We start from the raw sequence: 18,059 nt of genomic DNA on the forward strand, positions 1-18,059 counted from the left end.
GCGGGCTCCTCCATTTCCCCCTCCTCCTTCCCTCTCGCTCCGTCTTTCTCTCCAGCGGCGCCTGGACGCCTTGAGCTGATAAGGAAGACGAGAAGCGGAGGCAGGAGCAGCGGCTGTGGCGGCGGCGGGAGAGCGTGTGCCTGCTGCGCCGCTCGCTCGTGAGGAGGAACCGGCCCGGAAGGGGCGTCAAGAGCGCGCAAAGAGAGAGAAAGCGCCTCAGACAGACACACACACGGCGAGGAGGGCGAGGGGAGTCCCGGGCGGGCTCGCTCCTCAGAATAAAAGTTTTCCCGGGTCTCGCTTTGGGCGGCTTGCTTTCCCCTCACTTTTCCTTGACAGCTGGGCGCAGGCGGCCTCTCCTTGGGTCTCCTGGCTTTGCCCAAGGAAAGGGGGGGGGAGAGAAAAGTGTCCCGTTTCCCCTCCCCACCTCCTCTCTGCCTTCCCCAGGACCAATAACAAGCTGCTCTGAGGTACAGTAGCGGCGGGAGGGGACGGCGGAGGAGGAGGAGGAGGGAAGAGGAGGGAAGCGCCTCCGCCGCCGTGTTTTCAGATTGGGGACAGCCTCCCCCCTCCTTCTCCCCAACCTGTGGCAGCCCCAGACTCCCATTCCTCGCCTCTTGACCCCTCAGCAAACCTTTTATCCCCCCCCTTTCTCTCTCTCTCCCCCACCGAAGATTTCTTTTTTTGGGGGGGGGCTGAGAGACTTTTCCTCACGCGCGCGTGTCTGAAAATCACCTGGAGGGCTGCGGAGATTTCTTGTTGGTGTTGCTGAGAGAAGGGGGGGAAAGGGGGGGAGGAATTTGTGTGAGGAAGGTGAGGGGGGAGAAGGAAGGAAGGAAGGAAAGCCCGGTGCCGCCGCCGCCGCGAGGACTTCCAGAGCCGGGGGGTGCCCCTGACAAGCAGCATGCCGAAATGGTAAGAAGTTTTTCCAACATTTCCTTAAAAAAAAAGTTGTGTGTGGGTTTTTTTTTGTTTTTTTTTTTGGGTGGCGGGTGCGTGTGTGTGTGCGCGCGCGCCTTTTGAAGCGTGCCGTAATGCAAACAGCCCCGCCTGTGAGGAAGCGTGTTTCCTCAAAAACCTTCGAAACAAACAAGCGGGGACCGGGGGAGGGGGGGGAGGGCGAAGGCGGCGAAGCGCAGAGCAGGGTCCGGATTGGAAAGTTGGCCTGAAGTTGGGTCGTTTCTCTCTTCCCCCCTCCCCACCATCTTCCCTTCAGGGAGGGAGGGAGAGAGAGAATGGGATGGGAGCTCTTTCCCTTCTGCTCCTGGCATCCAAGGTGAGGGAAAAGAGCGGGAGGGGCTAAGGAATGAGATCCCCCCCCCTCTCCTCTCCTCGCTCGAGGTGTGTGTTGGGTACGCGGCGCTGGCGAAGAGCAGCCTGCAAGGGAGGGCTGTGTGCGCCAGTGGAGAGATCGGGGGTCGCCGATCGGCGGGAGGGGTGTGTGTGCCAAGGGAGGTGGGCTGCGAGCTCTGTGCGAGTGGGAGTGTGTGTGTGTGTGTGTGTGTGTGTGTGTATTCGACGATCTCCAGCGCCTCGGGCTCCCAGGCCAGAAGTGCAAAGCCGCCGGTCCCGCGCGCGACTTTTCGGTCATGTGCTTGGCAGTTTTCACCTCTGCAGGCGGCGCGGTTCGTTAGCAGAACTTGTCCCGGGCAGGAAGGCTCGTGCTGCGGGCGGGCGAGGAGAAGAAGGCAGAGCGCAGGCAGGCAGGCGCTTCGTGGAGGGCCATTATTATTAGCCTTCAAGGAAAGGGGTCTGCGGAGAGATTGCCAGCCGCTGCACATCGGAAGCGAGCCCCATAGAAAGCAGGAAACGAAAGTGATTCAAGAAGGCAGAGGTAGAGAAAGGAAGACGTCAGGTGCTCTTAGGAATTCGCAAAACGCTTATTATTATTATTATCATTAAAATGTTCACCTTCCCCCCCTTGAAGGTGTTACGCAAATTAAAATAAGCCCAGGAGACCTACCTTTCTGAAGCCTTTTTTCCCCTGGGCTGTTTTTGATGTGGACATTTTATTAAAGAACTGGCAGGTTTTGAAGAGGTAGAGAGGGACACTATCTGTTTGCATTCATTTGTGCTAGCACTTTCAAAAGACCCAACCGGCTCAGCGAACGAAGAAATTCGGTGGTCTTTTAGTCTAGGGATGAGTGGGGATGGATTCTTCCCGGACTGGCTGCCTTGCATTTTAAGTGTACTTTAACCCCTGCGCGTTGCTGTCATAAGCCCCACTTGGGGAATGGGATGCTCTTGCGTTCTGCGTCTCTAATTAGAATGCGTTTAGGGAAAATACTATTTCCTCGCCGCCACCCCTTCCCCGTAGAGTGGCATGTCTTGTTCCAGCGATCAAAGCCCCTCTTGGAGTGTAGGAGATGTGACTGTCAAATGAAGGCAACCCTAAAGAGGGGAGGTGGGTGGGTAAAAGTGGCGCATCATGCGCTCAGGACTGTGGTAACCGCAGCACTGACAGAAATTAAAGTGGTTTTGAAAGCAGACTGCAGTTTATGGTGCTTCTCATTTACCCTAGAGTCAAGCTGTTGTAAAATTGATGCACAAAGGACATCACGTAATAATCTAAGTAGATCCAGCATTAAAGTGTATTTTGCATGGGGGGGGGGGGAGATTGTGCCACTCAGTAGAAATGACTTGAAGTTCAAAAGTCCCAGCGAAACATTACAGACCTCTTCTCAAATCCTTCACACGTTTCCTGACATGGCAAATGAAATCTTATAATACAAAAGTGAGCATTTATTTTATTTTTATCACCCTTTTGTAATTTTTTAAATATACCATGTGTATCATTGCTTATCTTCCATGGGCAGTAATTACTTTTTTTTAAACAGTAATTAATGAGACTTTTTTTTACCATTTAGAAATGGGGATGGGGAGCGCTTGCATTTTAATAAGTTCATTCATCCAGTAATATTTAATAAGTTTGCCTGATCAGCAGATCTTCTGAAGAATATCAAGTCATTGCAAGAAAGCATAGAACATCTCTTGTCCTTAAAAAATTCAGGAAGCTTCAGCCTGAAATGTAAATAAGGGGATATGCACACTTACAGTGTCAGAAGTCCTAACTTCTGACTTGTGTGTGTTTGCATAAAAGCTTTTCCAGTTTTATGAAGTTTTTTTTTTTAATTCTAGGGGTAATAACATACTTTTCAGGTTGTACATTAAGGAGATTTCATTCCACTTGGCCTAGAGGCTGCCTACATACGGTGACTGGGTGTTAAGTATTATTAATTCCCAATGAGCTAAATATAATCCATGCTCTTGCACTGGTCCATATACCCAACACTAGTTTTGATGTAGCAAAGATCTATCTAGAAATGTTTTGGAAAATAGTTAACTTTAAAAATATTTATATTGCAAGAAATGTAGCAGGCACACATGTTTATTTCCACTGCTCCGAATGTTTTCCATTCTTACAAGTGTACAGAGATCAGGATCTCTCTCTGTGTGTGTCTCTTTGACACACTGGGTTATGCATTTACATGAAACAAAGCAGTAAAAAGAATGGAGCTGAGGAGCAGACTTGACTCCTGCAATGTTATGGTGTGTAAATGTGATCTGTTTGAATTTCCAAGCAAGCTTCTTCCCACCCCCCCTTTCCCCCCTTTCCCTTTTTTCGTTCAGTGCTTTTACATAACATTTTGTCCTAATCTTGCTTTGCTGTCAAGGATGTTTCATGGGTTGCGCAATTGCTGCAGTCCAAGAATGCCAATTTGCATTCCAGGAGTGTCATTTGATTACTTTTATCTGCAAAGCTCCAAGAGTGGCCTGGACCTCTTGTTTCATCTCGCCATGTCACTGAGTCAACGCTGTGTCGTCTTTCCCCACCACCACTGCCCAGAAAACTGCCTGATTTTGAGAAGGGAGGTGGGGGGGGGGAGAGAAAAGCACTTTTCATGTTTCAGCTGTGGTCCCCCAGCTAAACTTGTCAGCGGCAGGATATGATTCACTTGGGGCCCAGAAGAGTGGTGCAGAGACAGGGGTTAGCGTCAGGCGTTTCAATAAGCTCAGGGACAGGTAGTGTGTGGCATCCCAAGAGGTTTCAAGTTAATGAAGAACAGGACTGCATAGTTCTCTACACTCTGACCTGGTGCTGTCCCCACAGTTTTCTCATTTGATCTTTCATAGCAAATTGATCTTTTTGTGTGTGTGTGTGAATTTCTTTCCTTCTTTTTACTTGGCTTCCACGTTAGTCCTTGCAAGCCAGGAATTAGCTGAGCAACTTAAGCTGGCAAATACAGCTGTTCAGGAACTACGAAACTGGACACTCAACCCTCTTCCAAAGGCATGGTATTCTCCTGTTGTTTCAATTTATTGAATTAAATTAAATTATTAAATCATTCATCAACGTGGTGCAGTTATGAAGTTTGTTTGTGTCTTGGCATTTTATTTTATTTTTTAAATTATTCTGGGTGGTATGTTACTCACTGTATTAAATTAAATATATATCCATTAACACACACACACAAGCATATCAGCAATGTACAGTAAAGGTTTCCTTCGGTATTTCACAGCTGAACTTGCTTGTTAGAAATGATTTGCTGATCTATAATGAGCCTTTTATAGTTCTGGTAAGACATGCTAAATATCAATTGCGCATGCCAGATACATTATTTATAGCCTGCTAAATAATTGTAATTCCATTGTATCCAGTACTCAGATACATAGGGGATTAAACAAGGGGGAAAAGTCATTACACATACTCTGTGTAAATATTATTTTAGTGAAAACAGAGTGAGAAAATTACTATTGGCATTTCCAGTCTTCTGTTAAAAGAAAAAAGGGGGGGGGGACACTTTGAGCCATCAAATGATTCCTAATATGTGAGTTATTCATATGTTTTCTGTCTTTCTTACATGTACATCCTGGTCCTCAACACATTTATTTGCAAGCGTATGTTCTGCTTTTTATATCAGTTGAACTTATTTCCAAGTTAAGTTAGTGTTAGCATAGCAGCCTTAATTCTTGAAAAGTAGACAATCATTTCCTACAAAATGTACAAGAATTGCACCATCTAAGGTTTCAAGGTACAAGGTTTCTAAGTCAAGTGTGAATTGAAAATGTTTAGGCGAGAGTTCTTTTTTTAATGGACAATAAGTAATATTTACCTTTTATGTACTGTACCAGATGTTCCCATTTATCCCCCACATCTCTTTAAGCTTTGGCACTGAAAAAGTTGCTGAGTTAAAATCAAGAACACTTAGCTTCTATCTAGGGGAAGCCAGTGCCTCATTTCTTTCTCCCCTTCTGTGCATGTTTATAAAAATAATATCTGAAATATCTGTAGAAGATTATTGGTTTAAAGTCCTTTGTGGAGAACTAGAAGAAGCAGAATCCTGATTTAGTTGTCAGTGCCTTGAGTCTAAGTACTGTATTTCTCCAGATGAATCAAATGTTCCCAACAGCTCCTGTTTTCTGGATGACTGTATGGTGTGTGTGTGTGTGTGTGTGTGTGTGTGTGTGTGTACACACACACATATAATGTCTCTGTATATGCAAAATATTGATTTCAGTGACAGCATGTGGTTTTGATTTTCAGAGGAGTTCCTCCCCTTAACTTCCCCAGTCAAGTCCTTTTCATTCATATAGTACATACCCAGGCACCTTTGAAACTTATTATGTACGGGAGAAGTTTGATATCTTAAAAATAGGCTTACAACGCAGTGCTTTACCTGTCTCCTCAAAAGTAGCTCCCATTACCTTTAATAGGGCTTACTGCAAGGCAGTGTTCCAGTCTCCCATTGTTCTAGGTGCATTTTTGTGACAGGGAATTTCATTAGCTTGAGCAGTTTCCGAGCTCTGGGCGCAGTCCTGTGCCTAAGATTTCAGATTAAAACTGCAGAGTAGAAGGAAAGGAGGACCTTTTTCTGCCTCCCCACTTCCAGCTACTCTCTGAAGGCTGGAGAAGAGACCCTCTTAAGAACATTAGGGCACTGTATTATTGTTATAAGAAAGCACGCCTAGACATTCCATTGATGCACCCATAACCTAGGTTTAAGCTACCATTTAGCTCCTAGCTTTCATATCTCAGTTTCTAACACTGCTCCCAGGTGAAGCTTGAAATAACTAATTACCGTTCTTGAAATCAAAAGTATTACTGAAATCAAAGTAATATCCTTTTCTTAAGAAATTTCTGTGGTAATACCATTGTTATGTAAGACATCTAGAGTAGGTATAGATGAGGAAGTAACACACACCCTTTGGTATTATTGTTACTTAGTCCATTTTAGCAATGTAGCAATGTAGAAATGCAACTTGGAATGCAGCTAGGATAAAGGGACCTCACTGATTTTTTCACCACTAATGTGTACATATCTTAAGTCCCATTGAAAGCCATGGAGTGGGACTAGTCAAGTCCCATTGATTGGCATGGGACTGGCAGCCTAAGCCAACTAAGTCTGGAAATGTATCTGTGGACTTGTAGAGTATACAGTGTTTTACTCTACATGTCCACAGATACATTTCCAGACTTAGTTGCAACGGGCTTTTTATTGTTTGGTGCTGGGCTCACAATGTTGCAAAAACACACAGTTGCATATAAAGATGTTACATTAATTATAAAGTTACATGTATACCAATTTAGTTTACTTCCTCCCTCTCAGCCTGTGGGTCCAAACAAACTCTCAGCTCACCCACAAAAGTCTCACATGAGAAGAGATCCTGGAAACAGCGGACATCACTCTAGACTTGCTTCTTATGGGCAGGTAGATGGTCATTTCTTAGGCTGCCCACAGCTAGGTTGCATTAAAGTTGCACCCTTCAAACCCAGCTCCAGGTACAGCAGGTTTGTTGGGTTCCTCAGGGAGTCCAGAGGATGGAGAAAGGGCTCACCTATCCTCACAGCTCTTTCTTCACCTTCTGTCCCCCTCTCTTCCTCCTCCTGCTGCTTACGATTATCTTTATCTTAAAGAGACTGTACATATGTTATTCTGTGTGTTGCAAAATGGAGGAGCAGAAGGCATGGGAATGTGGGTGAAGATGACAGCAGGGACTGCAGGAGATGGTGGCTTCATAATTGGGAGAAAGGTGACAAGGGAGCTTAGCAATTGCAATGTGTGAGAGGGGGAATATGCAGGAGGTTGCCATGGGGGTGGTTGATGTGCAAAGGAGAGCATGCAGTATAGATAGCTATTTAATGAAGTGAACTGCACTCAATCTTATATATACCATTTACCTGCAGTCTGAAGTACAGACACTGCCCGCATAGATCCTTCAGTAAACATGCAGCTGTTGCTCCGGCAAGCACACTTGTGTGTATGGGGCAGTTTCATTGATGCAAAGCTCAGCTGACACTTCCATTGCAGGGGAGCCCCATGTATATAAAAAATGGGCACAGAGCTCTAGCCTAGGAAGTGTCTTTCACTGTTTTAAATACAATGTACTGTGATACATGTACACTTAAAGTTAGTGCATCGTAAAAAAACACACTAAGGGTATGATTGAGACTGTGGGTTTAAGTGAACCTAGTCATGTTTAAATAGGAGAAAGTCCACAGAAATATAGGATTTACCTAAAGCAAATGTCTTTAGAATCAGGGTGTTGAAGCTTAAAAAAATATATACTGTTCATCCTCTGCATGCTCACTAAGAAATGTTTCTTAGATTTCAATGGGGCTTACCCCATTGAATATGAGCACAGCCTTGGGCTGTAATCCTGGGTGTGCACTTAGCTAAGATTAAGGCTTCCTGAACCTGGTGGGGCTTCTGAATAAACAGGTAGAAGACTGGGTTGCACAACTGCAGTCTTGCATGCACTAAATATTATTGGAGTAAACCTTATTGAAGTCATTGAAACATACTTCTGAGTAAAGATGCTTAAGGTTATGTCAAACACAATATTGTGATCAGGTTACTTTCTATTCTGGGGAGATGCATCTCCCACCCCACCCCCTCCTTTAGCTCACTCTTGACTGCTGTTCTTTAATAGGTATGTGTTAGTTTAAAATATTTTCCCATTGTGTCTAATAGCTTTATTTGTCCTTCTACCCTTGCCTTCATTTGGAGGGGGGGACCTATGGCATTTTGGTATGTTTTGTGAACATAATTATCACATCAGTAAACGAGTAGGAGATATCAAGTACCCAAATGTGCTGGGGAAAAATGTTGCCATTGTTTCAAGTCAAAAGGTGACTTAAAGAGTTGTAAAACCTTGTTGTTTTTTCAGCTACATCTTTCAATCCTTTGCCTTTTCAGATACTGCACATTCATGCTAATGAAGTTGATAGCTGTAGGAAGAAGAAATGCAGGCAAAGTGATGTGTGGATTATGAATGACTCTGCTTCTTAAAGAAATACATATGCAGCATTAACACCCATTTCCACTATCGGTTGGGATTCCTCTGAAAGGCAGCTGTAATTGCCAGGCAGGCCTCATTGTCCTTAAAAGTTGTGATTCATGTGTCTTTTTAATAGCTGCTTTTTAATGTTCTGTACAAAGATGTAGCAGCACACAGAAAACATTTTTCCCTCTTTGTGACCTTACATTTGCCAAAGTGCCCCATGCTGGAATTCCTTTTCAGGGTCTTTTTTCCTTCCAGAGCCAGACATGTACCCAGACACAAAAGCCTCTGTGTATAGCAAGCTGTTTTAAATATTGTGACTTGCTGATGTGCTGTCCTTTCTCTGCTTGAGCCAAAGATCTCTGCTCAGTGTCTGTAGATTACCAAGCCCCTTCTTCATTGTACCTCTTGTCAGCTATTCCTATTCATTTAACCTTTCATTAGTGTCTGTGCAGCTTCACTGTCTGGAAAAGGCAAGCCAGAACCCAAAGGCCCACTGTCACAGTTATTAGATTTCTCGGTTACATCCCAGCAACCATAATGGACTGAGAGTCAACACTATTGTCATGCGTGCTGCTGTCCTGGGGTGCAGGCTCTTCTGTGCATGTCAAGGACATGTGCCACATGTTGATAATGCACCCCAGAGATAAATGCGCAACATGAGGGATAGACTAAGGCTGGCAGTAATGAGCTTTGTGGGAGTTACTGTGAAGACAAACAGTTGCGGAGGAATTTTGCTTAAGGAGCCAAAGGAGAGGGAGTCGAATTAAGTGTTGCCAGGGTTGCCTGTGAGGTACTTGTCAATCATGCTACTTTCATTTTAAGTTTCTGTTACAAGAACAAAAAATAAATAAAAATTAAATGCTATCTGCAACTGGTGAAGATATTGACTTTTTAAAAAAGAAAAAGAGAAGATGAAATATATTTCTTATAATCCTTAAAAGGTACCTTGTCAAGGATCAGAATGGCAAACTGTGTATTAAAAACATTGACAGCACCATTGATATGATCAGCTCTTAAGCAATGAAATCCAGTACTGTATTGCTCTTTGGAAATTAATAAGCATTATAATACATTTTGCTGGTTCTGAACATTTGTAATTTTTTTGCTGTGAAGGTTAAAGTGGCTCAGAGCGATGTGGGGCAAGTCAAGTCACATACCTAAACAAAGAACCAAATAAGTTATACAGTGGTACCTTGGGTTAAGTACTTAATTCATTCCGGAGGTCCGTTCTTAACCTGAAACTGTTCTTAACCTGAAGCACCACTTTAGCTAATGGGGGCCTCCTGCTGCTGCTGTTGCGCCGCCGCTGCACGATTTCTGTTCTCATCCTGAAGCAAAGTTCTTAACCCAAGGTAATATTTCTGGGTTAGCGGAGTCTGTAACCTGAAGCATATGTAACCTGAAGCGTATGTAACCTGAAGCATATGTAACCCGAGGTACCACTGTACAATATTTATCCTGTTGTGCTTTCATTTCTGTTACCCTGTCTCCAGTCATATCCCCAGTTATCTATATGCAAAAGAGGCTGTGCTTTATCAGAAGATGGGATCACTTTAATTTTATAGTTCCCCTTTAACGCCTTCTACCACATTGGCCAACACCAGAATTCATGTGGTAATGAACACATATTGTGGCAGTGAATTCCATAAGTTAATTATGCCTTGTGTGTCCTGAATCTTTTCCTGCTAATTAATTTAATTGGCTGATCCCAAGTGATGATTTTATGGGACAGTGGGAAAATCAGTCTACTTTCACTGCATCATTTATGATTTTATAAGCTTTTATCGTGTGTCTTCCCCAATCTGTTTAGGCACCTTGCACTTTGACATGATAGAAGTCTACTGTCCAATCTTAGTACTTCTAGCTCTGTTTTCTCCATGTCCTTATTCCTTATTGTCGTTTTGCTGAAGGACAATCAGATATCAAAACCCTTTCTAGATAGGAAGCTGTTCAAGGCCTACTGAAAGTACAGTTGTCAGGAAAACAACTCTGTTTATGTTGAATAGATTCAATATAAAGTGACTATTAATAGAAAACATACATTTTGAGAGTAATTAGCGGGGGTGGGGTGGGACTCAAGATGTGTGTAATAGGAGCTTGAAATGCCATGGAATTGCTAAAGGGTTAGAATGAAAGAGGAGGAAGTTTGGGTGAAGATGGACCCGATTCCACAGATGAAAATGTCAGGGGTGCAAATCTGCCAATCAAACACTAGACTAAGCTACCGTAGTCTTGCTTTTAGACATGTATCTTAAAAGAAGTACTGCTTGAACTCTCTAGAGAAAGGGGACATTGCTTCAAGTGTCTGTGTACTAGGCTAAGCTGCTGCAGTGTCCTCAATTCTACATGGGGCTGTTTTTGAAGTTGACTCAGAAACTTTAGCTGGTACAGAATATATTTGTTGAGTCAGTATTTGTTTAGACTAGCTGGTCAGATCCTAACACCAACAGCGTTCAGTTGAACTGGTTGCTAGTGTTTCTCAGCCCAGTTGAAGGTGCTGGTTTCCACCTCTTAAGTCCTAAATAGTACAGGGCCGGATTGTTTGAGGAGCACTCTTCATCCATACAAACCTGCTCGTGCCAAGATCAGTGTTTGAGGCATTGTTTGTTAGCCTGCTGTAAAGATATGAGACTGGTAAGCATTAGAGAGAGGACCTTTTCACTGGTGGCCCCTAGTTTGTGGAGCAAGGCATGTGTGGCTAGCTCCAGCATTGTTAATCGTTGAAAAGGACTTGAAGGCATTTGGTTTCATGTTTTAAAGCCAGGCTGTTCATTGTTCTAACATGTTGATTAATCTGCAGTTATTGCTTGTTGGCATTACATTATTGAATTGTAAAGGATAAAGCTTCAAATTTGCAGAAACAGCTTTTCAGAGCTCCGCTCCACCATGGAGAGGAGTATTTGATCCATTGCTCCAGATATGCTTATCTGCCCTTTGATGTCAGTGCTTTGCCCATCATGTGATATTAAAAATTTCCTACAACAACCAGATCTGGATAATATCAGAAAGAAGCTATCAGGTGGCCTGCATGGGCACACTGATGTGACCCAGGCTCTTAATCTTTTTAGCATTAAGTTCTAGGAGTTCCATACCAAGCACAATATGAAATAGTTCTATGACGGTTGCTGATATTTCTTCATGCTCAAGGCGGGTGGAGGAAGAACACAATTGGCCATTTTGTGATGTAAATAGAGTTTCTTAGCAAGATGTATCCACCAATAGATATGGATGGCTCGAATAAAGTTAACAATTTTAAAGTTTCATTCTTCTTGTTACGCTGTGCTATTTCAGTTAGTATAAATGCATTGTTGAGCTGCTTTGTTTTCCTTCTTGTGAAAGAAGGCAAAGCACAGCAAACAAATGATTTACGCTTTAGAAAGCAAAAAGTCAAATTGACAAGCAGAACACAATTGGCCTAGGCAGAGTCTATTTGGTAGCTACGCACAAAGGAAGATTTGCTTCATTTTTGTTGTTTGTGTTTTTAAGCACAACTTTTAGTTATTCATGTACAAAAACGAGAACTACATCTGCTGCAGAAATTAGTAAATAGCAATTGTTCAGAAATTTCCTAGGCTGCCACATTATAAAAAACACGAATGGTAAAACTGAATGTTTAAAGAACAAGGCAAAACAAATCAGAACAAACCTAACAACATTGTCCTGGTTTTTCCTTCATGCTAAACCAAACCGTAGCTTAGTGTGGGCTCCTGGAGAAGATACAGCAGCCTCTTTCTTCCCCCCTGGTTGTTCTGTTACTGCGCTGAGCCAAGCCATGTTTCGGCTTGGGTGTCATTCAAATCCAGGCTCCTGCTTTAGCTCCCCTGAGCAAACCGCATCCATTGGTAGGATCAAACCTTGTTTACGGCTCATGGTTAGTCTGGAGAGAGCTTAAATCACAGTCCTGTGTTCGAATGACACACTAAGCCAAGGCACAGCTTAGTTCAGCACAATATTTATTTATTTATTTATTTATTTATTTATTTATTTAATACCCCGCCCATCTGGCTGGGTTTCCCTGGTGATTCCCCAGAATAGCCAAGGAGGAGCAAAGTGATCACAGTCTTGTCCCCTGGAGCCGGTACACTTGTGTGCTCATGCTAAGCTGTCGTTTGGCTTAGTGTGACATTCAAACTCATTGTGTGGAACATCTTATCATTAGATTGATAAGAACTTTGATGAATTCAGATACTGCTTTCTGGTTCTGAGTTCAAAGATGAAAATGTCAGCTGGAAACCACTTTTGTTTAATGTGCATTTATTTAATGTTTTCATGAATGACACAGCATGGAGAAATTGCTGTTTGTTTGTTTTTAGTGCAGCCTAACCAGACCTCTATTAAAAAGTACATACATCTTGAAATTGAATTAAATAAATAAGTGGCAGTACAACTAATTTGGAGGGCTTCTTTTGTGCCAGTGCTGAATTAAGGACAATGCTTGGTTTCTTGGGAGTTCACAATATCTTTTTCCTGTTAACAAAAGCCTGTTCTTACTGTTTGTCTAATAATTACTTTTGTAGTCCTTTGATAGACTATTGGCTTAACCACGCTGAATTTGAAATACATTGCACCAGTTGTGCTGCTTAGCATTAAATTTGTGTTGCATGTATAGATTTTTAAAAAGCCACTTTGTACATTCAAAGGTTAATGAACTGGTTTAAATAAAAGTTTATGAGAATGCAAAAAGTTCCCTTATCCAAAACATCAGTAATAATTTGGCAATAGTGTAAAGAACAGGATGACACAACATCTGAAGCCAAGTGTGGGCTGCATGAGTAGTGTAGTTTCATGTCTCCCCTAATTACTGTCCTGTCCCATGAATACTGATGTGTAAAATCTCCCACAGGGTCCTGCACATGATAAGGATATTTCCAGAGACTTGAGAAGGGATTGATATGGAAAAGGTGAGGGGCGCGCGCTATGTTGCCCCTTTCCCCTAGTGCGGCTGTAACTCATTCCAGCTGCCCAGTGCCCCCCATAAAGTGAGTTCCTGGAGGCTAGTGCTGCAAGCTTGTGTCTAGGCCAGGGGTCAGCAACCTAAGGCCGGGAGCGACCTGCGGAGGTTGTTTGACCAGCCCACAAGCTGCCCCTGAACTGAGCTGCCCACTCAGCACTCTGCTAAACCAGCACAGCGCGGCACGGGGACTCACTTCTATGGTGTTGGAAATCGCGTCTGATGCTGAAAATCATGGGCATGCGCACGATTCAGCCCAAGGAGGGATCTTCACGGGACTGATCTGGCCCAAGCAAGATAGACCTTGCTGACCCCTGGCCTATGCCTAGTCTTGTTGCATTCAGCACCACACACTGACTGCTTGGTAAAAAGATTCCTTTCTGAGACGGGTTTTGAGCCTTGCCCCAGGAGGGCTGTGTGTGCTCTCTGCAAGCTTCCTGCTTCCAAAATGGTGTTTGTGAGGAGCACAGGGAGATTTGAACCCCTAGCATGGAGAGGTGCCTCTTGACTGCTAGTACCAAGCTGTTGCTTCCTGTGCCACTGTGCCGTTGTTGTGATGCAGAGCACTGGGGGCAGGTCCCCACTGTTATGAGTTATTTGTGTGTTGACAGCATGAGGGCATTGCCACTGGCACAGTTCTGGATTAACAGGTGGTGGTGGTTCAAGGGGTACTGTGTGACATTGCCCTATTCATGCTGTGTGGGGGTTTTACATGTGCTGCGTCTTCCTCTCCTCTCTGGCTGAGCAGGTACAAGATACAATGCCTATTCCGCTACTGCAGAGGAGCCATATCTCCCTACCCTTGTGTAAGCAAAGTATAGGATGATTCCGTTAGTAGTGTTTTATTGTGCCTTGCAGTATTGAGTTTGCAGTAACGAAATGTCAAGTAATTTAGTTTGGTTTTTTGTTTGGTTTTTAAGTGGCACACAGATAATAAAACACCACTTTTGCTTTTGTCAAGGAGAGAAGGGAAGAGGGGACCCAGAGCATATCCAATAATTCTGCTGGGCCTTAGTTACAATATATTTTCTTTTTCTTCTGAGGCCAAGTTATTTATGCCAGAAATGTTTTGGCTAAAAGTCCGGCCTTAAACTGAGGACAAAGTACAACACTGTGCTAAAACAATGTGTTTGAAAGTAAGCGCACAACCATTGGGGAAACGAAATATTATGCTGGCTCCCTTCCTAACCTAGGGACAACTTCTTGGTAACTTGATCTCAAGGGTAGTAAATAAGCTAGTGCAACACTGAACTTTCCTTTTGCTTTTTGAGAAATGTGATGGACATCTTGCTTCCACATTCCCCGTTGTACTTAGTGTCTCTTCTGAGCATTCTCGCGCAGCATTGAGTGTTCTTGGCACTGTTGAATATTTAATATGTCATTTCATTCTGATACAAGTAAACCCCTTTAGACGTCTTTGCAATCAAGGCTATTATTGTAAATGTGAACTCTGTAAATAGACAGGAGTAATCGCAAAAGCAGCAGCATCTAATGAACAAAACTCCGCCATTTGTATCATTCTGGGAAATGAATGCAATTGCTCATGTATCTAGCATGTTGGCTAAGTAATGGCGGAATGCACCTCAGCAAGCCTTCAGCAGAGCCTTGCTAGTGGGTTTCTCCTTAATGAATCTGGACAGATTACCTTTGAGTAGTTTGGAATTACAGCTGATGTTTTCTGAGTGATTTGGGACTCTTATTTTAATAATATAGATCTGACCCTGGAGAAGAGTCACACTTCTTGCAAATATTGACTGGTTTATAAAACAGTGTGATCCGAATGATAGTGTTATGAATACTGGCCTAGCTATACCTTTTGTCAAGCAAATTGCCTGATAATGGCCATGGGAATGTCTCTTAATGGAGGCTAGTTGTTAGAGAAATTGCTGGCTAATTGCTCATGATGGGTAGTTGAAGTTTTTTGTGGGGGGGGGGGAGGAGGCCATGTAAGGTTGTCATACCTTCACACATACCCATCTAAGGGTGCTGGGCAGATCTGAGGTCTCTGTTTGAAAGACCCTGCAGTTCTGGGATAAAAGAGGGACTGAGGGATGGCTGTGAAACCTGGAACCAGTTTGGGGTGAAGGTGCCAGTGTTGGGGAGTGGATCTGCTGCATGTATGTATTAATAAGTAAACAAAACATTACAAAAATGCCATTAATTTCCAGTGATTCCCCCCCCCCCCAAGGAAGCCCAAACATGCCAAGCACTGCTCAGTAACTTCTTGCTGCTCTGGGTGCGTGCGCACAACACACACACACACACACACACACACACACAGAGAGAGTAATCTTGAATAAACCATTAACTATAATAAATATTTGTTTATGGCAGAGTTTCCCAAACTTGGGTCTTTGGCTGTTTTTGGACTACAGCTCCCATCATGCCTAGCTAGCAGGACCAGTGATGGGAATTATAGTCCAAAAATGGTTGGAGATTCAAGTTTGGGAAACCCTGGTTTATGGGATGTATTCTGTGGGGTTTTCAAAAAATAAAAAATAAGGAGTATGAATATGTAATCACAGTAGTTGCTTTATCTGGTTGCCACCTCCCCAATGGTGACTAGACATTCTGTTTTGGCACCCTCAACCTAGCTCCCAGGAGCCATTTGGCTCCTAGCTTTTCTATCCCAATTTCTAACACTGGCTGCATATACCTGCATTGCAGGGGGTTGGACTAGATCATGGGTAGGCAAACTAGGGGCCGGATCCGGCCCAATCGCCTTCTAAATTTGCCCCCTGGACGGTCTGGGAATCAGCATGTTTTTACATGAGTAGAATGTGTCCTTTTATTTAAAATGTATCTCTGGGTTATTTGTGGGGCATAGGAATTCGTTCATCCCCCCCAAAAAAAATATTGTTCGGCCCCCTACAAGGTCTGAGGGACAGTGGACCGGCTCCCTGCTGAAAAAGTTTGCTGACTAGGGTCTCTTCCAGCTCTGCAATTCTGTTATTCTATGAAAACATCCCACTCACTTCTAAAAGACCACAGATAGTTAAAGGTCAAAGGCCTGAAAGAGGAAAGTTTTTGCTTGGCTTCTCAAGATATATAATGATGGTGCCAGGTGACCGTCTCTGGGGAGAGCATTCAACAAACAGGTTCACTGCAGAAAAGCCCCCTTCTCGTGTTGCCACCCTCCAGACCTCTCATGGGGAGGGCACATGAAGAAGAGCTTCAGATGATAATCACAGGGTCTGGGTCAGTTTATATGGGGAGAGGCGCTCCTTAAGGTATTGCAGTCCTGAGCCATTTAAGGCTTCTCATAGGTCCAAACCAGTAGTTTGAATTGGGCCCAGAAACCAATTGGCAGCCAGTGCAGTTGGGCCAGGATTGGCATTATATGCTCAAACCATCTTGCCCATCTGCTGAATTTCGCACTAGCTGAAGTTCCCAAACTGTCTTCAGAGGCAGCTGCAGGTATAACGTGTTGCAGTAATCTACCCTAGAGGTTACAAAGCACAGATGGCAGAAGGCAGGCTATCCCTCCCCAGAAAGGGGTGCAGCTGGGTCAGCAGTTGAAGCTGATGCAGCGAGGCCACCTGAGCCTCAGGTAATGGATCCAAGCTGTGTACCTGTCTCAGGTAGGAGCACAGGAAGCTGCCTTGCCCTTGTTAGACCATAGGTCCATTTAGTCCAGTATTGTCCATGCTGGCAGTGGCTCTCCAGAATTTCGGACAGTGAACCTTCTCAGCCATACCTGGAGGTGCTTGGGATTGAATCTGGGACTTTTGGAAACGCAAAGCAGGTGCTTGTGAATTGGCTGTGTGAATCGGGCCCTTAGTTTTGAATGGCTTCTTAATGCAATGGTTGGTGCCCAAGCTGCTTCATTTTTCTGCCCAACCAATAATGTCAGAAGTTATACAGGAATTTATCTTGTGAATTGATATTATTTGATGCTAAGGATGCTAAATTCATTTTTTAAAAAACTCTTCACCTTTCTTTGATTGAAAGTTCTTCGCCATAAATTATGCATTCTTAAAAGAGAAAATTATATCCTTTCACCCAAGGAAAAGAAAACTGTTCAAAGTTATATTCTCCCCCCTGCCCCCCGTAATCTGTCATGTAGCTTGTATTTACTGCTGTAGGGAAATATTTTTCTTTCTCGAGCCTTTAAAGAGATATTTAAGCATAATATGTTCATACCTTTTAAAAACCATTTGGTGGGATAAAAAAGATCTTTTCAACTTGGTATATTTTTATAACACAGTACACCTTGTCTTTGAAAGTTCCATTTAAAGTCTTCTGTCATATACTGCCAAAAAACGTTGTTCAGAACTCTGTGTGTGTCGAAACATGCATGCCTGTCCCAGTGTCATAAGTAATTATATCTCTTGTGCGCTTGCTTCTAGTAATTGGAAAGTTCGACCTACCGCAGGATACATTCTCGCGTTTGATTGTATCTTGAGGACATGTTACAGAAATCAAGTTTTCCACCATGCAGCAACTTGAAATTGTAAACAGATATTATTTTAAGTGCATCATTCTGTTTCTCAACAACTTTCGCTGTGTGTGTTTTCTATGAAACTCCAGGCAGGCTTTTTTCAAGAGCACGTGCGTGTTTGCATTTAGCAGCAATTAAGCCTGCAGTTTTTCACCCCCAACTACTCTGTTCCAAATAAGATATTTGATCCTGTATACTGACATTTATCCCACTTGCCTTATCTCTTGCAGCTTCTAGCTTGTGGGGAAACAAATAGACTTGCGGTGTCTAGCTGTGATTGACAATAGGAAGACTAGAAGGGAAGGGCATTCATCAAGTTGTTTTAATAGGTGGTCATTCTAAGGGATGCTTCTTCACTTGTTGGGGTAGAAGGGTACTGGT

The 18,059-nt window shown here is 43.4% G+C and overlaps 1 protein-coding gene across 2 annotated transcripts in view; it reads left to right on the forward strand.

Moving 5' to 3' along the window:
* Positions 1–240: 240 nt before the first annotated feature.
* BNC2 (basonuclin zinc finger protein 2) overlaps positions 241–18,059 on the forward strand; it is a 418,715-nt gene continuing 400,896 nt past the window's right edge. The window contains exon 1 of one of the 2 annotated variants that reach the window (XM_081176204.1): positions 241–915. In XM_081176204.1, the coding sequence (XP_081032330.1) occupies positions 913–915 (3 nt within the window). In that variant the 5' untranslated portion in view covers positions 241–912. The remainder of the gene's footprint in view (positions 916–18,059) is intronic. The other variant, XM_081176201.1, reaches the window with a different exon arrangement.

This window comes from Podarcis bocagei, assembly GCF_964188305.1.
Source record: "Podarcis bocagei genome assembly, chromosome: 17".
Classification (NCBI taxonomy): domain Eukaryota; kingdom Metazoa; phylum Chordata; class Lepidosauria; order Squamata; family Lacertidae; genus Podarcis; species Podarcis bocagei.